Source organism: Macaca thibetana, chromosome 6 (assembly GCF_024542745.1).
Source record: "Macaca thibetana thibetana isolate TM-01 chromosome 6, ASM2454274v1, whole genome shotgun sequence".
NCBI classification, from domain to species: domain Eukaryota; kingdom Metazoa; phylum Chordata; class Mammalia; order Primates; family Cercopithecidae; genus Macaca; species Macaca thibetana.
In genome coordinates, this window is record NC_065583.1 from 166,253,501 (window position 1) to 166,275,684 (window position 22,184).

General features: G+C 50.6%; 1 protein-coding gene across 3 annotated transcripts in view; it reads right to left on the reverse strand.

The window, feature by feature from the left end:
- Nucleotides 1–11,420: 11,420 nt before the first annotated feature.
- ROPN1L (rhophilin associated tail protein 1 like) overlaps nt 11,421–22,184 on the reverse strand; it is a 918,600-nt gene continuing 907,836 nt past the window's right edge. For all 3 annotated transcript variants that reach the window (XM_050794078.1, XM_050794076.1, XM_050794077.1), the window contains 2 exons: nt 15,389–15,564; nt 11,421–11,599 (listed from right to left, as the gene is read on the reverse strand). In XM_050794078.1, coding sequence (XP_050650035.1) covers nt 11,500–11,599; nt 15,389–15,564 — 276 coding nt within the window. In that variant the 3' untranslated portion in view covers nt 11,421–11,499. The remainder of the gene's footprint in view (nt 11,600–15,388; nt 15,565–22,184) is intronic.

The following is a 22,184-nucleotide window of genomic DNA, read 5'->3' on the forward strand; positions in this document are numbered from 1 at the left end:
GGGCCTAAAGGGTCGGCGGGGCTGCTCCTGAAGCAGCCACCAGCCGAGTCCTGTGCTCTCCCCCCGGGTTTCCAGGGAAGCAAGTGTGGCAGCCCCACCTCTGCCCACCCTGTTGTCGCTCCACTTCCAGAGAGGAGGGTGCGGGCTTGAACTCTGCAGCCCGTGTTTGCAGCTCTTTCAAGTGGGGGTGACCAAGTGGCAATTTAAAAGCCACTCACCTAAAGCTATGGGTCTGAGCCAAGCCTGAGCCCCCATTCTAACCCTGTAGAAATATTTGAAAGAGAATAGTCATCACATCTGGGGGGGTTGGGCTCAAGATTTTTCTAGCACTGACTCACTCACAGAACTTGGGCAAGTCTTGCAATTCTCTGGGTCTCAATTTCTGCACGGATGCATGGGGACAGTCATTGTAGACCAGCGTCACCTTCCCTTATATGCTGGGGACTTGAAAGAACTATTACACACTCCAAAGTGACTAATTTCTAGCTTAATCATTTGTAACATCTTTCTAACATACTCACACAAGTTACCATAATTATAGCAGCCACCTCAAAAACAAGGACACTAGGATAATCATAATAAGAGTAAAAACAGAGTGCCAAAGTATAGCTGATTTCGAAGGCGTTAATCTTCCTAATTCTTCTGTGTGGACAAGAGGCTGCAAGTATCGGTGAAAACATCATCCTCCTTATCATCACATATCTTTACAACACACTACATATTCTTTCCAAAACTGGCCATGCCATTTTGCCATCTTTCCCTGCTCCTGAGATAAGTAGAAAACTATCCTTATTTTCTCCAATTAGCACTTCTTTTAGGCATGGGAAACCTAGCAAGATTTGGGGAGGAAGGTGTACTGGGTTGAAGAGTGTCCCCCATCCCAAAATTCATGTCCAGCCAGAACCTCAGAATATGACCCTATTTGGAAACAGGCCTGTTGCAGATGTAAGTAAGATGAGGTAATACCAGAGTAGGGTGAGCTCTAAATCCAACAACTGCTGCCCTTTACAAGAGGAGAGGATACACAGTCGTACATACAGAGAAGACCATGTGAGGAGGGAGGCAGGGATTGAAGTGATGCACCCACACGCCAAGGAATGCCAGGGGTTGTCAGCTGGAAGAGGCAGGAGGGACCTCCACCCCACCCCAGAGCCTTAGGAGGAAGTGTGGCCCTGCCAATCAGGTCCGGGAGGCTAGAAGTCCAAATCAAAGAGGACTGTGAGAGAATAAATCTCTGTTGCGGAAGCCCCTGAGTTTGTGATACTTTGTCAGGGCAGCCCCAGGAAGCTAATACAGAGGGGGTACTGGGAAACGGGGAGCCAGAGCCTCAGAAGGGAGATCACAGAGGCTGCGGGAACTCAGCTGCCGCTCAGGTATCTGGAGAAGGCTCAAGGTTTCTCTGGTTGCACCTGATCCTTCCCAGGAGAGACACAGTGCAGTCACGAAGCCGGTAGGATCCCAGACCTCTCTGTCCACTCCCATCTAACCAGCCAGAACCCGCCATCTCTGGCTCCACCCATGGAAGGAGGGCACCACCCGACCAAAGCAGAGAAGGCGGGATGAGAAGGGGCAACGACAAGTGTGCCCGATGTGCTCGCTGCTGACCAAAGCTTCCTTCAACAGAGTTTTATCCCGGAGGATTTCGAGGGTTTGTTTTGTTTTTTTGTTTTTTGTTTTTTGACAAAGTCTCACTCTGTCGCCAAGACTGGAGTGCAGTGGTGTGATCTTGGCTCACTGCAACCTCCGCCTCCTGGGCTCAAGCAATTCTCCTGTCTCAGCCTCCCAAGTAGCTGGGATTCTAGATGCCCGCCACCATGTCTGGCTAATTTCTGTATAGTAGAGACAAGATCTCACCATGTTGCCCAGGCTGGTCTCGAACTCCTGATCTCAAGTGATCTGATTGCCTTGGCCTCCCAAAGTGCTGGAATTACAGGCATGAGCCACCGTGCCCAGCCTCATCCCAGAGGATTTTCCAGAATATTAAGCATTCATGTCCTCGTCCTGCCATCCTCACGGAGCATCTGTCCTCCTGCCATCTTGTGCCTAAGTTTCCCACCCTTTTCCTCAGGTCCTGAGAGAGTCTTAATGGCCAACCCAAATCCTTCCTTCCTGTCCATCAGCAGATGTCAGCCCAGTTCCTGGCTGGCTGTATGTCCTTGTTCCACCTGTGGTAGGACCGCTTTGCTTTCTTCATCTATAAAGTGTGAATAACGGTAGCAGGAGCTACCTCTAGATACAGGCAGCAAGTTGGTGGACCAGGACACGGAGCACCCCGCACAGTGCCCGGAGCAGCGGCACTCAGTAAATGTGGGTTAACCTCTTTAACATGTTGAAAAAGGTCAAGGTGAACTGCATAGACCCAAGGGCAGTAAACAATGGCCCACAAGGTAAAAATGGTTTTTACATTTGTAAGTAGTTGAAAAAATTCAAAAAGAAAAATATTTTGTGATGTGAAATTCTCTGAACTTCAATTTTATGTTCATTAATAAAGTTTTATTGGAACACAGCCACACTCACTCATTTTCACATTGTCTATGGCTGCTCTCATGCTACACAGCAGAGCTGAGCAGTTGCAGCAGAGACTGCGTGCCTGCAAAGGCCAAAACATTTACTATCTGATGCATTACAGAAAAGGGTTGCTCATCTCTGACAGACTCAAGCCAAATGATCTAACTTCAACTCCTAGATGCAAGCCTTTTTAGCTGTTTGACTTTACACAAATTATCTTCCTCCATTTCATCTCTTTAAAATGGACATGATAGTCCTTATTTTAACATATTTTTGTGAGAATTAGATACATTATGATTTTAAGGTCTTAGTGCCGGCATATAAAAATACAATTGATGGGTTAAATTATTTTCATGTCTTTGTTTTAATGCTCATTCTTTCTCTTTAAATATCGCCATCCTTCTACACCAGAGTAAAATGTAAAAAAATTCTCAAGCCTTCTTTCCACTTGAAACACAAGAAAAGTTCTTTAAAACTGACTTATCATTTTCTTCTTTTCATCATTGTTCCACATGCAAACAGATCCAGGAAACCTTAGCTCAGACTTCTCAAATCCCAGATGGATTCTAATTTGTTATGTTGGAGAAAAAAAAAAATCTGTATTCCCTAGCAGATGCACAAGGACTGTTTTGTTAGTCACATCTGCCACCTTCCTACTTTTCAGCACTAAAAGAACTTTTTGCAAGCTCTTCAGATCTTGATTCTGAAATGCAAAAGCAGAATGATGAGACATGTATTTCCCACCTTGCCAGAGATGTTTTCCTTCCTTACCTAAATGGAGTCTGGAGTTTACATTCAGTCATGCTCCGTAACACATAGAGGGGTCTGGCAGATCTGGAACAGGGGCCGGGGACATTGAAAGTTGCCCCCTAACACACTCTCACTTCTTCCATGTGATCAAGGTGTGGCTGGACACGTGGCTACTCAGCTAGAGACTCCATTTCCCAACCTGCTGCGCAATTCAATGTGGTCACGTGGCTAAGTGCACCCCCTGCCGGCATGTGAGTGGAGGTGATAGACACCACTCCTAAGTCTGGGCCTTAAGACACTGACCTCCTCCCTGTTCTTCACCTTCCAATGAACTGCACCCATGCAGATGAGAGTGAAAGTCCATATGATGGCAAAGCAACAAGATGGACAGAACCTGGATGCCTGAATAATCATGTGGAGCAGAGCAGCTCCATCACCAAGGATCCTTCATCTGAGGACTGGTATTTGAGAGAAAATAAACTTCTATATGCTTTAAACCACGGTGTAATTGGTTACTTTGTTACTGCAGCTTGGCTTTACTGTAACCAACAGAAAGCCTCTGAGTCCATTACCTTCTGTAGTTTACAGACAAGGAAACAGAGTGATTGGACAATCCTCCCCAAATCCCATACTTAGTTGCAGAATCAGGTCTGGAATCCAGTCTCTTACCCTGTAGCCCCATGCTCTGTCTGCTTAACTTGGGCATTATTTTTTTATTTATATACATATTTTATTTTATACTTCTCCCTTCTCAAAGTGTTGAATTGGGCATTGTGTTTACTCTTTGGAGACAGGCCTGTGTCATTTCAGCTCTCTGAAATTATCACCTGGTGCTTGGCACATAGTGCTACTTGCTGCTCGGAACGTGCATCAGTCTGGGTCCAATCAAGAGAGGGAAACCACTGAGTGATTTGAACAGGGAAAGTTTTATATAAATAATCAGTAACTACAACAGGCTCGGGGTACGACGAATTGGCTGGCAAGAAGTAAAGAGAATTTTACAGAATATATGAATAGCAGATATGAATAACAGCCATTACCCCAAGGACTCGAATGGTACACCCAGAGAAACCCCCTTGCCCTGGGCTGAGATCCAGGTCTTGTTGAAGAGGGTGTGACTGTGGCTCGTAGAATTACAGAGAAGTGACTGTAGTACCATGCTAGCGGAACTTGCTAGAAGTCTGCCCTCTAGATGGCACCAGGGAAAGGTGTCCGTGGGAAGATGTCTCTGGAGGTTTTCTGCTACAAATTCACCTGAGGGGCTTCTGAGGGGAGCTGCTGGCCACACCGATGGAAATAAGCAAGCATTTTCCATTCTCATCTGGAACACATTTATGTTTAACCAGTGATCAGCTTTTGTCATCTGTTCTCTATTTTCTTCAGAGCCTTTTAAACTTTTTTTTTAACTTTGTGATTTGTCTCAAAATATGACTTTAAAATATACGCCCATTTTTAATACTTGGTCATAAAAAAACCACCAAATCAGCAAAAAAGCACAAAGTCAAGGCTCAAGCTCAGCTGCTCCTATTCAGTTACAATTTGGGAGGAACTTTGCTCAGAAACTGCATTCCTTTTCTATTGTTGTATAACAAAGTATCATAAACTTAGCAACATGATCCACATTCATCATCCGACCTTCTCCATGGGTGGAGAGTCCAAGCTCAGCTTGGCTGAGTCCTCTGCTCACTTGGCAAGAAACCTCGTCAGGGCGTTGGCTGAGGCTGCAATCTCAGCAGAGGCTCCAGGTTCACTTCCAGCTCATCCAGGTCATTGGCAGAATTCAGCTCCTGGCAGTGTAGAGCTGAGGTCCCATTTTTTGGCTGGTAGTTGGCTGAAGGTCATTCTCAAATCCCAGAGGCCATCATCAGGTCCTCAGCACCTGGCGCCCTCGCAGTGACAGCTTATGTCTTCAAAGCCAGTGTGAGAACCCCTCTCTAGTCTCCTACTGCTGAGTCATGTCACAGACCACAAGTGAGGGGGTAGTTGTCCCACCGTGTACTGTCCCGCTGTGTACCTGACTGTACACAGGCCTACCCACACTCATGGAAGGAGATTCAATGGGACGTGTCTGCCAGTGGACGGAATCTTGAAAGCCACCTTAGGATTCTGTCTGTGGCAGAAAGTCATTGAAAGCCTGTGGAAATTAGAAAATTTTCCTTTCTTTTTTTGAGAGTCTCACTCTGTAGCCCAGGCTGGAGTGCAGTGGTGCAATCTCAGCTCATTGCAACCTCCGCCTCCAGGGCTCAAGCGATTTTTGTGCCTCCGTCTTCTGAGTAGCTGGGACTACAGGCATGTGTCACCACACCCAGCTAATTTTTTTTTTTTTTTTTTTTGAGACGGAGTCTCGCTCTGTCACCCAGGCTAGAGTACAGTGGCCGGATCTCAGCTCACTGCAAGCTCCGCCTCCCGGGTTCACGCCATTCTCCTGCCTCAGCCTCCCGAGTAGCTGGGACTACAGGCGCCCGCCCCCTCGCCCGGCCAGTTTTCTGTATTTTTTAGTAGAGACGGGGTTTCACCGTGTTAGCCAGGATGGTCTCGAACTCCTGACCTCGTGATCCGCCCGTCTTGGCCTCCCAAAGTGCTGGGATTACAGGCTTGAGCCACCGCGCCCGGCCTACCCAGCTAATTTTTTGCATTTTAGTAGAGATGGGGTTTTGTCATGTTGCCCAGGGTGGTCTCGAACTCCTGAGCTCAGGAGATCCGCCTGCCTTGGCCTCCCAAAGTGTTGGGGTTACAGGCATGAACCATTGCGCCCGGTCAGAAAATTTTTCTAGTGCAGGTCTATCTTCTCTCCATTCTAGAACTCTCTCTCATCCTCCAGATGAGCCAAGATTCTTTCACTGTTCTTCAACTTTCTTCAGCCTCAACCTCTTCCCCACCTCTTGATTCCTTAAAGGGCTTTTATTTTCAGAATCAAAAGAAAACCAAACCCAGGTCTTGCTTCAGGGCTCTGTCCCATTTCTGGTGCCCTCTTTGGACTCAGTTTACATGAAAAGAGGTAACAAGTGTGCTCATTTCCTATGGTTGCTGAAACAAATTACCACAAACTTGGTGGCTTCAAACAACAACAATTTCTTGTCTCACAGTTCTGGGGACTGTAAGTCCAAAATCAAGGTGTCAGCAGGACCGCGCTCCCTCTGAAGCTTTTAGGAGGGAATCCTTCCTTCCTTGCTTCCTCCAACTTCTGGTGGCTCCAAGCACTCCTTCGTGATGGCAGCCTCACTCCAATCTCTGTCTCTGTCTTCACATGACCTTCTCCCCTGCACTGGTGTCTCAAACCCTCCTCTGCCTTTCTCTTTTCAGGGCACCAGTTATTGGATTTAGGGTCTGCCCTAAATCCAGGATGCTCACATCTTGTGATCCTTAAATTAATGACATCTACAAAGACCCTTTTTCCAAACAAGGCCACATTTAGAAGTTCCAGAGTTAAGACATGGACATATCTTTCTGGGAGTCACACTATTCAACTGACTACAACCAGGGAAATGGCTGAAGTGTGCCTCTATAACACAGGGGTCATGACAGCAGCCTTCCTTGCCGCTGGGATGAGAACTTAATTAGCTGCAAAACCCACACGTGGCAGGGGGTCCAGCCCTTAGTAGGCGCTGGGTAAATGCATTTTCACCTAAGCCCGAATATTATCCCAACCCAAATGTCCTTCCAGCCCCAAGGCCCCACGGCCAGGGCACTTCATGGACGCTGTGTGGCTCTCCTGATCACACCCTGCTAATACTTTCCGTAAGATTCGAGAATGGGACTGGGGTTTGAGGTGGGACATGTGCCCGGAAAGCCATTCTCTATCCCAGGCCAACTGGCTCCAACTCAGCATAGGAAAGCGTGGGACCCCTGCTCCAACCTTGGGGAAGGCGTGAAGGTTCCAGGAAACAGTGCACATCAACCCAGCCCCGCCCATCCAGTTCCTTTCACCTGTGGGGGCTCCTGACCTCACCAAAAGCCAGAATCTGTGGGGGAAATGGGGCAGATACGGGGAATGCTGTTGGATGGAAGAGTTGAGAGGGATGGAGTGTGAGGCCAGGTGGGTGGTCCTGGACCCTGGGCAGAAGGAGGACCTGGCTGCCCCTGGCATCTTAGTTCTAGGCCAGTCCCCTCTAAAGGGGGGTTAATCCTACTTCTGTGCACTTCACAGAGTCCTGGTGGGGAATCCCCTTCAATAACCAGGAAACAAAGACTGAAGGTATATATTTCAATGGGACAGACTGTTCTTTAAGTTGTAAGATAAAACCACCATCCACTGATTTGCATCTTGTACCTTTTTCAATTCTGCTTCCTACCACCCCCCTCCCCACACTGCAATGAAGGAAAAGCAGATATTTTTCAAAGTCACACCATATGAATGCCAGGGACTTTTTATTTTTTCTTTTTTAGAGATGGGATCTCACTCTATCGCCCAGGCTGGAGTGCAGTGGTGCAATCATAGCTCACTGGGGCCTCAACTTCCTGGGCTCAAGCTATCCACCCACCTTGGCCTCCCAGGAACCTGGGACCACAGGCATATGCCACCACTTCCAGCTAATTTTTTTTTTTATTTTTTGTAGAGAAGAGGTCTCACTCCATTGCCAAGGCTGGTCTCAAACTCCTGGGCTCAAACAATCCTCCCACCTTGGCCTCCAAAAGTGCTGGGATTAAGGCATGAGCCATGGTGCCAGCAAAGGCTCCATCATCTTCAGAGTTTATTTTTAAAGTGACTTCAACTGGAAAAATCGTCTTTGTCTCTCTTTGTCTGTCATCCAGATGTGGCTTCCTCTTCATGTGCTAGCAAATCCCCCCTTCTCGTACCGGAGCCCCACCAACCCCGTTAGGGTCCTCAGGCACCCCTCCCATCCTCATTGCAGCAAAGGAGTTTCTGCTGTTCTCCTTCCACAGCCACTTTCTTCAAACACACCAGCCACCTGAATATTTTATTCAACATCTTGATCAGTTAATGATATCTGCAACAAAGCTCGCAGTTATTAAATAAACCATTTGAGTTACCCCCTAAAGACAAGTAACAATCTGGCTGAAAGCCCAACTACCTCTGGCTATTTTAACAAGAAATAACTGCAGGCTATGAAGGGGAACATAGATGATTCAGCTTTGTAACAAGAAGAGTCAAAATCAACAGCAGAACAGGGAACGTGTTTTCCTTGATGAGAAGAAGCCCTCTGCCTGAGTATTCCGAGATTAGGAATCCGGTTTATGAGGCACAAACAATCCACTTTTTGCTCACAGAAGCATGGCACCTTAATCAGGTGTTAGAGCAAGATATTTAAAGCTCCCCGACTAAATGGCGTGGAGAGTGATCCATTATGCTTTGTTAATTACGAAATTAGCTCATCTTCCACCCTTGATCGAGCTCGGCCTCTGGCCACTTGGAGCCCCTGTGGTGAGGCGGGGACAACCTCTGGGGGCTGGAACTGAGCTGAGAGTGACCAGGAACCAGACGAAGATCCCCAACTGTGTTGGGGGGAGGGACAGGGACAGAGCGTTAAGCAGGAGAATCCTATGTGTGGGTGATCTAAGGGCTGTGCGTCTGAGTCTTGTGCTGAGCTGGCCAGGGGCCCAGCACTCAGGGGACAGGACCTGGGTGGGCGCCCACCCCCACTCTGCTCCAGACCCAGAGTCCACTCTAAGGAGCGTTCTGAAACCTTGGGTCTGGCTGGGCAGATGAGTGCTTATCCTCCGAATGAGGCCTTGGCATTTTGGTCACCACTGTGTGACACAGGTGTTCAGACGGTGTCATGAAGGGAAAATAAAAACTTGGGACCCCAGTTCACTCTGCCAGAAGGAAAACAAATGAAGCTGAAAGCTGAGTCATGCAGGAAGCTGCCTTTCCTTTTGCTCCTCAGCAGAGAGCTACAGGGAAAAGGTTAAAACCTCCTCAGGTAGCAGCTCTGCGTTCACCTTATCTTGGGTGACGCACGGATTTACTGAGCACAAGACCATACGATGCGTAACTGATGATTCCTATCTGCTCCTTTTCCCTCGCAGCCTGTGGATTCCGTAAGATCACACCCTCCCCGTCCCCTCCAGCTCGCTTCTCCCCTTTCAACAGTGAAGCCCTTGAAATCGCCCTTGAAGAAAGGCACAGACCACAGACTGCCTCTGTGATCCTATGGTTTTGTTCTTTCAGGCATGTCCTCAACTTTGGCAAAATAAACTTCCAAGTTGATTGAGATCTGTCTCACACACTTTTTGGTTTACAGTGTCAACTAGACAAGGCCGGTTCACGGTTTTGTTTTGTTTTTTTTCCTATTTAGGTTTATTTTTATACCTGTAGCACCAGTACATGTTTCTATGTGAAAATCTTTCTGTTTGAACTTCAGAGCTCTCACTTGCTAAGTCACGCTAAAACCATTCTAGGGGCTGGGAGAAGCAATGTGGTATAGAGGAACTTGTGTTCCCACCAACAGAATTCACAAGCTGAAGTCCGAACCCCCAGTAACTCAGACTGTGGTTGTATTTGGAGACAGGATCTTTAAAAGGTAATGAAGTTAACATGAGGTCATTAGCACGGGCCCTAAAACAGTATAACCAGTGTTCTACTAAGAGGAGGAAAAGAGGACTCGGAGAGGCTCGAGGGAAGACCAAGTGAGGACCCAGGAGGAGGACAGCATCCACCAGCCACGGAGAGAGGCCTCCGGAGAAACCAGCCCTGCCGACACCTTCACCTTGGACTTCTGCTTCCAAAACAGTGAGGAAGTGTTTCTGTTACGTAGGCACTGGGTCTGCGGTACTTCGTTCTGGCAGCCCTCGCCGATTCATACAGAATGCTATTTCTCCTTCTATGACCAAGTCATTCCCAAGAAAAACTCGCTTTTTGAGACAAAAGCCTTTTCAAGGGACAAAGTCCAGGGCCTGTTCACCAGCAGGGGTGGGCCTAATCACACCCACACTGCCCCAAGTCTCCACACTTCATGCTTTTTATTACTGAAACACCACATGCCTTTTTGATTGAGTGAGAAGCTGTTTCTGATTTATACTTTATAAATTCAGATTTTCACATTGGAGTTTGTTTACAGTGATACTCACCTATGCTCAGGCTTACAAAACTCCTCTCCAAATGTCTTTTCTTGGGTCCAGTGATGCTGTGTTGCATGCTGAGCTGGTCAGCAGTTGGATGAGGTTCTCTTGGTCAACGTGGACAGCCTCCAGGGTTAGAGGAAGCAGGGACTCTATTCACCCTCCCCCATCACCTCCCTACAAGATAGTCACGGTGAAAGCATGTCTCATCCTAAATGCTGCCAAACGGACACTTAGCAAGCTGTCCCCAAAGTCGTCATGTAATCTGTCCCTCTAAGTTTTAGAGGGGCCCACGCTCGCTCCTTGGACCTCCAGACAGGCATTGGCGTGAGTTCTCTCCATGGCCTGAGCCCTGGCCTGGAAGCTAACCTGAAATGTATTCATTGGTATTGGTCTTTTCGAAGACTTTATAAAAGGAAAGCAAATAAAGGATCTTGGATGCTTATTTCCATTCAAGTGGATCACGCTGCTGTCCAGTACACTTTCCCCAGCCACGGACGCTGGGCCAGACAGCAGGGTCCCTGGGGTCCACCTTTCATAGGAAAGATCCAGCCTCAGTTGCCAATGCCCTTGCCAGGGAGTCTTAGGAGGGTGGGCAGGGAGCAAAGGGCGAGCCCCTCCACCAGCTTAGAGTCAAGGAGAAGAAAAGCCACTTGTTTTTTATTTTGAGATGGAGTCTCGCTCTAGTGCAGTGGTGCGATCTCGGCTTACTGCAAACTCCGCCTCCCAGATCCAAGTGATTCTCCTGCCTCAGCCTCCTGAGTAGCTGGGATTACAGGTGCCCACCACCACGCCTGGCTAATTTTTGTATTATTTTTAGTAGAGATGGGGTTTCACCATGTTGGCCAGGCTGCTCTTGAACTACTGACCTCAAGTCATCCTCCTACCTCAGCCTCCCAAAGGGCTGGGATTACAGGCCTGAGCCACTGTACCCAGCCAAAAAGCCACTTTTAAAACTGCCCAGCCCCACTTCCAACTCTGCAGTCACCAAATAGATTATTTTACTAAAAGAGATTATTTCACTGTTAACAATTTCTTATACTTCAGGTCCTTAAACGGCACAGTGAAGAGCAGTCATGAAACAGACCCCATGAAGCACGGTCACACTAAATTCCCATGAAGAGAAACACACTACACATGTATGTGATTCAGGATAAGTTGTATTTGGTGCCAGAATTTTAAAGAGCACGATTTTGACACTAAAATGTATTCTTCTCTGTATTAATGGCCTACATCTTCAGAATTTTCACGGTTTTCTAAAAGATTCCTCTTTGGAAAGAAGAAATCTGAAAGTCCTATCATGCCGTTCCTCCTGGTGTCTCTAAATGGGAAACAGATAAAGATGCTTATTGGTAATTTCTCATCGTATACTTAGTAACATTTTTATAAAACGCAATATAATTTAAAAGGTCTACTTTGGCCGGGCGCAGTGGCTCACGCCTGTAATCCCAACACTTTGGGAGGCCGAGGTGGGCAGATCATGAGGTCAGCAGATTGAGAACATCCTGTCTAACACGGTGAAACTCTGTCTCTACTAAAAATACAAAAAATTAGCCGGGTGTGGTGACGGGCGCCTGTAGTCCCAGCTACTTGGGAGGCTAAAGCAGGAGAATGGCGTGAACCCGGGAGGTGGAGCTTGCAGTGAGCCGAGATCGCGCCACTGCACTCCAGCCTGGGTGACAGAGCGAGACTCCGTCTCAAAAAAAAAAAAAAAGAAAAAAAAAAGTCTACTTTAAAAAACTATTTATGGTTGCTCATCAGTAATTCTTATCTCCAAAAATAAAGCATTCTATTTTCTTGTGTAAAATGTACCAAAACGTATAATAAATGTACCTTTATTTCTAGGTGAAAAGATGGGTACTATACGCATAGGTTTTTCTTTTTTCATGACTGGCGGTCTCAGGAAAGTGGTGGGAGAAGGGGCTGCTGCACAGGGTCCCAGTTCTTTGGAGGCTGGGGACATGGATTTGGAATGAGATGGGACCACCCGTGTCCCAGGCACCTCCATCAGGTGGAGTAGCTGGGTCAGAGAGCACAAGAGAAGAGGTGAGCAGATAGAGCAGGAAAAGGGGCCCGGCATGATCCGGATGGCGGTGCAGAAGCAGAGGCTGTGGGCATCAGGAGGAGAGCTGGGGATAAAGTACTGGGTCATCCGTGTGACTGCAGACACCAGCCAGGACGGTGTCAAGAATAAGGTGGAGAGAAGGGACAGTTTGGGAGCTGCCATGTTCCATGAGGACAGGAGGGTTGGAGTGACAGTGGATGACAGAGGAAAAAGGGGGACCATGGAGTCCAGAGGCTCAGCCTATGGTGGGCATCCCAGAGGGGATGTGAGTTTGAAGAAAGGAGAGGGAACGGTGTGGAAGGGACAAGGAGATGAGGAGGGCTGGGACAGGTGGGGCAGGGTGCAGGATGCAGGTTCCACTGGGGCAGGAAGGGAGGCGAAGGCTGGCGGATCATAGAGTACCAGCTCCTGGTGCCGTAGCCGGCATCCTAGGTGGCACCGTGGCCGGTTAGAAAGGGTGGGAGGAGAGGACAAGAGTCTGGGTGTGATGACAGGCCGGGAGGCTTTTCAGGAGGCCGAGGCGAGCAGGGGTATGTGCTGTGCCAGAGGCGGCCCTGGGACCAGCCCCCATCAGTCCCTGTCCCTGGCTTACTGTCCTCCCAGCACTCAGCATGACCTGCTGTCTTGAAATCTGCTTGTCTGATGTCTGTCTGCTTCACAGGGCAAAACTCCAGGGGTCGGGCATGACCTGTTCACTGACATCATCCCCGGCACCCGCGCCAGTGCCCGGCACAGAGCAGGTGCTCAGTAAACTGTACTGTGGGCAGTTCGAGATGAGAGGTGTGGGGCTCAGGGGCAAACCACAACCAGCACTTGGGGGCAGTGGTCCCAAGGGGAAGTGCTGGGAAGACCTCAGGGGCCCCATCTCCCTTGGGGCTGGAGTCTGGAGGAGCTGGGCCCTTTCCTGCCCTTGCACCTTGAAGGCCCTTTCTTCTGTTAACCAGGCTTACTCTGCAGCACCACAGCTCCCCGGGCCCTGCCCTTCAGTTGTCACCACCGCCTCTGCACACCCCACCGGCCCCGGGCTACTTTCTCTGCCTCCCCATAGGTAGTGCAGGGTGCAGAGTCAGCATCTGATGGTAGTTTAAGGAATGAACAAATGAGAACTTCCGCAGGACCCAAGAGTTTTGTTCCATTTTGCTCTGCATCTTGTCTTTAAAGGGAGGATTCATTCATCTTGTTAAAAAATGTGGCAGGTGATCAGAACACTGGACAATATATTCGAATGTCAGCTCCAAGTCATGCTGCAGAGCAGAACCACCCTTACCTCACATGCAGCCTGGTGCAAATACAATACACCATGCAATGTGTCAGGGTCATATAGCAAGTTCATCGGAGTGAGAATTGCGTGACTGATGTCAGTGACATCCTCAAGTTTCTGCAAATGATCCTGCCTCCGTGGCACTACCGTCAGGCGGTCCACCAGCAGTAATCCATGTCTACGTTTCATTGTGGAGAAAGGAATTCTATCTCACTTTTTAAATTATTATTATTATTATTATTATTTGAGATGGAGTTTCAATCTTGTTGCCCAGGCTGAAGAGCAATGGCACAATCTCGGTTCACTGCAACCTCTGCCCCCCGGGCTCAAGAGATTCTCTTGCCTCAGCCTCCTGAGTAGCTGGGATTACAGGCACCCACCACCACACCTGGCTAATTTTTTGTATTTTTTTTTTAGAAGAGATGGAGTTTTGCCATGATGGCCAGGCTGGTCTCAAACTCCTGATCTCAAGTGATCCACCCACCTCAGCCTCCCAAAATGCTGGGATTACAGGCATGAGCCACCGTGCCCAACCTCTATCTCACTTTTTAACATGCTACAATTTAATACCACCTGACATGTTGTACATAGGAATCAGGATAGATTTGGGATAAACGAGTCTTAATGAAAGGATACATTCTCTCCCTCTAAAGTCTAAAGAAACCTGACCCTCAGCGCACATGGGTGGGAGCCACAGGAGAGGTCAGCTCCCTTCTGAGGTGCTGCCTGCTTTTGCTGATGGTCTTGGATCTGCAGCTCCACTTACGCACACCCTGAATACCATTAGGTGTGCCTAAACCTTCCGCCAAACACGGGATTTGTTGGGACAAAGTTATTGCAGACAAGGGACGTGATATTGTGAAATATATCTTCAACCCCGCCTCCTGGCATACAACTCCTAAAATCTGTGGAATCTCCAAAGTGAGTTCTTTCTTTATGCGCATGATTGGCTGATGGCTCACATAGCTTCAGGATGGGGTTGGTCACTGGAAAGCCCAAGGCAGGATTAGAGGGGTGGGACCTTCAGCCCAGCCCAACCTTGGAGGTGGGGAGAGGGGCTGATGGCTTAGGTAATCACTAATGGCCTTCATGATTTAATCAATCATGAAGCTTCCAGAAAAAAAAAAAAAAAACTAAAAGGACAGGGCTTAGAAAGTTTCCCGGTAGCTAAACACATCGAGACCAACAGGAATGCCAACAGGAGCTCATTCGCAGGCAGGGAGGGGACATACCCCAACTCCGTGGGGGCATAAGCCCCCATGCTCCAGACCCTTCCAGACCTCTGTATCTGTCTTCCTCTGACTGTTGGTAGCCTTTAAAATATCCTTTGTAATAAACTAGTAAACATGAGTGTTTCCCTGAGTTCTGTGAGCCATTCTAGCAAATTAACTGACCCGAGGAGGGGTTGTGGGAACCCTGATTTATAGCCAGTCAGTCAGAAGCACAGGCAAGATAACCTGGGGCTTGCACCTAGCATCAGAAATGCGGCAGGGTGGGGGCAGTCTCGGGGACGGAGCCCTCCACCTGTGGGATCTCACACTATCTCCAGGTAGACAGGGTAGCGATGGAATGAGAACGCAGAGCTGGTGTCTGCTGCAGGACTGCTTGCTCGCTTTTTGGTGAGGAAAAACCTCCACACATTTGGTCATAGCAGTCTTCTGTGTTGATTCTTGTTGTGGTGGAAGAGCAAAGGAAAAACTGGGTTTTTCCCTACAAGGGGGAAGTGAAACAGGAAATTCTCCCATGGTCAACATACCTGAATCCTAGAGAGTGTGCATACTTACATATTTTCCTTTAGAGAGGCAAGGTAGGATTCCGTCTCCGAGGAAGACACGTCTGAGTCTAATTTGGCCAAGTAGCGGTAGACGTAGGAAAACGTCTTGAAGGGGATGCGAGCGGGCCCGCCCTCCGGATCGTCCGTGAGGATCTCACACAGGTGCTTCAGCGCAGTGTTCAAGGACTAGGAGCACCACAGCCAGGTGGGGAGAAAAACAGTTACTCCTGGCATCACTCACATTGAAAATAGGCACCAGCAGAATCAACACTCTAGCATATCTGACAGAAATTGTCCAAAAAGTACGCTCTCCATCTGAACTGAGAACTAGGGGAATGTACAATTGCCATAACGAAAAATCAAAAGAAAAGGTTTGAATGGAGTGCAATTGACCAGGAAAAAATTCTAATTCACAGATCTTATTTTCTATTCAAATAGAAATGACTGTTACAGACAAAAGGAAGTATCAATGTCTTTAAAACCAACTTCCTAAGCTAATGCAGAACTGTGCAGCCCCAACTGGCCCAGAGACACACCCGGGGATGTGCCCAGGGGCTGAATGAACTCTGCCACCAGCCAGAGGTGCTGCCTGCAGAGGGCAGGGCTGGCAGCCAATGGCCTGCATGCCTACAAGGAGGCCCTGGGTGTCAGCCGATGCCCACCAGGCAGAAGGGAGGGCTCTGTCCTGGCTCCATCCCTGTTCACACAGAAGGCTCTGGGCTCTGTCTTAGCTCCGGGACAACACCTGGACTTCCTCCCTGCAAACCATTCATCTCCCTCACACTCTTCCAAACTGCTGGGCTCACCTCAGACAGCGGCCCACCCTCCGCTTTCAGAGGGAAAGCCTGTCCTCTGAGCAACCTTCCTGCCTCCACACGGCAGACACTTTCAGCACCTGCCCTCCCAGCCAAGGCCCTGGTGGGGGCAGCTAACAGGCCAAGGTCATCTTCATGAGACCAGAGGCTTCGTGCTGCTGGAACTGCAGGGCTTGGGCACCAGGGCCCCCCGGGGCCAGCCCGTGGCCTCCCACCTCCAACTTGCTCAATTCATCCTTGTTGAAAAAACATGAGCTGTTTGTGTGTGTGTTTGTTTGAAGGAGGTGGGGGAAACCTTGTAACACAAGATTACTATCTTTTCAAAAGAAAATGCATAGCCCAGGTCTCCTTTTCTCCTTCTGCACCAAGACATCACGGTGACCTGCAGCCTTCAACACCCTGGCCAGGGTAAGCTGGGGGGGCAGGTGTCCTAATTCCGCAGCTGGCCTATGGGACCCTCCCCTCGGTCCCCACCTCGAGTCCCTTCTGTGAAGCCCGTCCTTGCCAGAGTGGCTCTCTCGTACCTGCCTGGATGGTCACACCGCCTACTGATGAAGGTGAGCTCACACGGGTGGCTGCTGAAATGTACCCCCCCTTGCCAACACACACACATGGCAACAGCCCTTCATTCCCTCCACATTTGCCAAGTGCCTGTTACACACCAGGATGTAGCAGTGAACAGACGACTAAGCCCTGCTCAGGTGGAGATCCCAGTCGAGTGGGAAAGCCACAACACCTGGATTCTAGGGTGCTCTGGAAGGGGGCATGCCTGGAGCAGCAGGCAGGCAGTGCTGGGATGGAGGGTGACATTTTCAACCGGGTGGTCAGGGAAGGTCAGAGCAGGTAGCATGTAAGCACAGACCCAGGGGGAACGAGCCGGTCATGTGGGATGCTGGGAGAATTCCAGGGGTACTTCTGTGTGTTCCAGAAACCGCCAGGAGCTCCGGGTAGCTAGAGCAGGCCATGGAGAGGCAGGAACGTGGGAAATGAGGTCAGCGGGATGGGGTGGGGGGCAGATCACGGGGGTCTTTACAGACCCAGGTTGGACTTGGGCTTTGGCTGGGTTCTATGGGAAGGTGTCAAAGGGTTTTAAACAAAGACAGAGCACTGTGGAGTGTTTCTAAGGAGTCCTTCTGCCGATGTGTGAACAGGAGGAGGCCCCAGTGATGAGGGTGGAAGGCGGGAACCCAGTGATGAGGGCGGAAGGCGGGAAGCCAGTGATGAGGGCGGAAGGCGGGAAGCCAGTGATGAGGGCGGAAGGCGGGAAGCCAGTGATGAGGGCGGAAGGCGGGAACCCAGTGATGAGGGCGGAAGGCAGGAACCTGGCGAGGAGGCTGCTGGAATAATACAGCCAGGGGCCTGGGTGGCGGCAGCCACTGGGAAGGGCCAGACTCAGCCTCTCCTGAAGGTGGAGTTACCAGAACTCGCTGTTGGCTGCATGTGGGCAGGGACAGAACCATGAAAAGTGGCTCCACTGTTTGGAGCCTGAACAGCTGCAAGGGTAGATTTGCTATCAACTGGGAAGTTCCAGAGAGAAGCTGAGTTTGGGGTGGCTTCCACTGACATGTCTGTCAGGCACCCGGTGGAACTGGTGACTCAGGTCGCTACTTAGTAGGCCTAGCACTCACAGAGGAGACTCGGGAGCATGGGCGAGAGGGTGTATACAGGCGGGGTGGTGTACACAGGTGGGATGGGGTACACGAGGGGGATGGGGTACATGGGGGGATGGTGTACACGGGAGGAGGATGGTATACATGGGCAGGATGGTATACACGGACGGGATGGGGTACACAGGAGGATAGTGTATATCAGGGGATGGTGTATACTGGGGGATGGTGTACACGAGGGGATAGTGTACACGGTGGGGGATGATGTATATGGGGGATGGTGTACATGGGGGGATGGTGTATATGGTGGGGGATAGTGTACATGGTGAGGGATGGTATACATGGGGGATGGTGTACATGGGGGGATGGTGTATATGGGGGATGGTGTACATGAGGGGGATGGTGTACATAGGGGGATGGTGTACATGGGGGGATGGTGTACATGGGTGGGGTGGTGTACATGGGCAGGGTGGTGTACACGGTGATAGTGTACACAGGGGGATGGTGTATACAAGGGAGATGGTGTACATGGGGGAATGGTGTACACGAAGGGGAAGGTGTACACGGGCAGGGTGGTGTACACGGGGGATGGTGTACATGAGGAGGATGGTGTACATGAGGGGATAGTGTACACGGTGCGGGATGGTGTACATGGGGGATGGTGTACATGGGGGGATGGTGTATATGGGGGGATAGTGTACATGGTGGGGGATGGTATACATGGGGGATGGTGTACATAGGGGGATGGTGTACATGGGGGGGATGGTGTACATGGGTGGGGTGGTGTACATGGGCAGGGTGGTGTACACGGGGATAGTGTACACAGGGGGATGGTGTATACAAAGGAGATGGTGTATACAAGGGGGATGGTGTACATGGGGGGATGGTGTACATGAAGGGGAAGGTGTACACGGGCAGGGTGGTGTACACGGTGGATGGTGTACACAGTGGGATGGTGTACACGGCAGGGGATGGTGTACATGGGGGATGGTGTACACAGGGATGATGGGTGTACATGGGCAGGGTGGTGTACAAGGGGGATGGTGTACATGAGCAGGATGGTGTACACAAGCAGGATGGTATACACGGGGGGCATGGTATACACGGGGGGATGGCATACATGGGGGGGGATGGTGTGTACGAACAGGATGGTATATACAGCTGAGCCCCATGAGGTTGCTGAGGTGGGAGGACAGTGCATGGACACACCATACCACCAAGAGCTGGGGAGTGAGGGACCAGCAAGGGGACCTGGAAGGCACGCCCAGGAGGGAGGCTGCTGGTGAGTGAAGAAAAGCGTTTCCTGGTGGAGAGAGCAATCTCCTGTGTCAAAGCACACGGGACAGGCCAGGAAGGACAAGGACTGGTGGGTGGCACAGGATTTCCTCGGAGCCCAGTGCTGTGCTGGAGCCGGCTTATGAGCCAACTGCGAAGTTTCCAGCAGTTGTGTGAGCTGGAGGACTTCACCTTGGCAGCCTGAACTCAGCTGCAGTGGGAGTATTTACACCACATCACTTGGCAAACATGGCTGAGAACCAGGACCTTCCCGAGCAGGCTGGTACCCCGCAGGCTGCTGGGGTGGGGTGTGAGGGCAGACTGAGAGCTCCAGCTTGCAGCAGCCATGGAGGCGGCTGGCATCCCTGGGGAATCGCCTGCAGGGATGAATCCGGGGCTGTGCTTCTGAGGGAAGCGCAAGAAACAAACACAGTAGGGCCAGCGCCGAGCACCGTCCCCACAGGAATGCTGCAGACGCAGGGAAAGGGCCGCCGCTAGCCAGGCCAGGCCTGTCTGGCTCCACAGCGGCTGTGTCAGGAATAAACCCCACATCCTCAGGGACAGGAAAGGGCTCTGAGCCCGCTCCAGGCTATGGGACAAAATGAGCCCCCCTACAGAACACTGTGGTCAGAGCAAGGCTGATAACACAGCCCGCTGTCCTCCTCTGGCAGTGAGAATAATGACAGTCACCTCATGTGGTTACTGTGAGGAGCAGAGAGACACCCTGGCCAGGCCCAGAGGGTCTCAGCAATCACCCAAGTCACCCAGCCAGGACTGGAGCGCAGCTGGTGGGCCTCTGAGCTCATCCCAGTGACTACTCCGTTTTCTTATGTCTAGCAGCTGCCAGGTGGGCTACAGGAACAAGACCCGGGGCAGAGACGTCGCCTACTTGGGGACCCAGACATTTGGCTGCAGGAGATGGAGCCCTGAACAGAACTGAGCTCCCTGTCCCCAGCGGCCTGATGGAGCAGTTCCTCCCATTTCCACCCGCTTCCCATGCCAGCAGTGCCAGTGGGCTGGCGGCTGCACCTGGTGCTGCTGAGGTGGACGGCATGGTTAGCGGGTGAGTGCAGCCCCCAGGGCAATGTGATGCTCTCTCTAGGAAAAGTGCAGAACCCGTTCTGTGGAGCTGCGGGCACCGCTCCAGGACCGCTGCACACGTGGCTCCCCTAAAAGACTGTCCCCAAGAGAGGACTTGCTCAAAGTAGAGTCGTGTATTTCACAATCCATGTTGCTTGCTTGAAACTTTCAAAGACATGTTGTTATGACGGGATTTGCTTTTACACCCGACACAAATGGAAGTCCGTCACCACCGTGTGCAGGATTGCGGGGCCTCAGGAAGGATGAGTCGGGAAGGAAGGAGTTGGCGTGGATGGAGCAGGCAGATGAGATCTGTGTAACGCGCTGTTCCAAGGCTTCAGAGGAAGTGGTATTTAAGGAAAAAGACATCAAAACACTCGAGCATCACTGCCTCTGCAAAGGCGTGATGACACTACCCACGTCAACGCTTCTGACAATAAGATCTGCAGCAATCTTTATATCCAGAAGGATTCATAAGGCAACTGGCTTGATCTTGTGCAGAGTTACATTTCTTCAAATTTATTTCTCAATTCCAAAGGCCTGGGGGTGGCACAGTCACTTGTACACCAGCCAAAAGACCCTCTCCTCGGCACGGCTGCCCCATGCTGCCCTCCGCCGTGCTGCTGATTTATTCTCCCATGTGCGATACGTGCTGGGCAGAGGTGATTGGCAAGCTGCACTTAGTTGCTTTTTTTTTTTTTGAGATGGAGTTTTACTCTTTTCACCCAGGCTAGGGTGCTATGGTGCGATCTCAGCTCACTGCAACCTCCGCCTCCTGGGTTCAAGCGATTCTCCTGCCTCAGCCTCCTGAGTAGGTGGGATTACAGGTGCCCACCACCTCGCCCAGCTAATTTTCGTATTTTTAGTAGAGACGGGGGTTTCACCATGTTGGTCAGGCTGGTCCTGAACTCCTGACTTCAGGTGATCCACCCGCCTCGGCCTCCCAAAGTGCCAGGATTACAGGCGTGAGCCGTTGTGCCCGGCCAAGCACTTAGTTTTTTTTAGTGATCCATAATCTGAAATTCAAACGGAGATGTGTGAAGAACACAGGCACGGGGGCACCCACTATTTTCTGGGCATTTTCGGCGTGCCAACTTTGTGGGATTTTTCAGTTTCCAAATTATAGCTGCTCTCATGATGACACGGGGCCCCTCAACAGTCACCTCACACCTCCCCAAGGGCACCTCTCAGCTGGCATGGAAACGAAAATAGGCCCGTTTTACACAGAATCAGAACAAAGGAAGTCCCCCTCCGAGGCATGGCTGTGCTGGGGGTAGAGACTGGACTTCCAGTGAAGCCGCGCCTCTAACCCAGCACTGCGTTTTTAAAAGCCTCTAACCCAGCACTGCATTCTCAAAAGCTTAAGGGCCTTTTCATCAAATTCTGTTATTCTCTAGAGTTTTCTAATTTAAAACCATTTCTGGGGCTGACAGCAGGTAAGGGTAGGAGGCCCTGAATGGGAAGCAGCAGTTCACCCTGTGGCTAGGGTGTGATACCCTGTCCAGGACAGGGAAGGGGAGGCCACAGCGGCCCACATCAGCGGCCCATGGGAACCTCCAGCGGAAGGGGCAAGGCTGGTCAGTGGAGCGTGGGCCCTGCCTCTTTCCCACAGAGGGAGGGACATGAGCAATCAGGGAAACTGGAGCTGGGGCCAGGGGAGTCAGGAGCCCGAGCACATCCTTTGTCTTCAGGGACAGCTTCCTAAACATGCCTATGGCCTCAGGCTCCCACTGAGCGGTGGGGGCATGGCTGTGTCTTCCCACCAGCTGCAGGGGCTACAAGGAATTCTGTTGGCCTTTCTTGGACATGTCCAAGTGGGCTTTCGAGCCCTAGCTGGGGAAACCTGGAAGGAAATGGCATCAAGGAGTAAGCCAGGATGCAGCCTCTGTCACTGGCGCAGGTGGCCGTCACATCGGGTCAGCAGGGTACCGTGATAGGTCAGTCACTGAATCTGACATGCTGGAGCACAGCTGGATGGGGTGATGTTCTGAGAGCTCCAGAGTGTATGTTGTCAGAAGGCCGAGGTTGA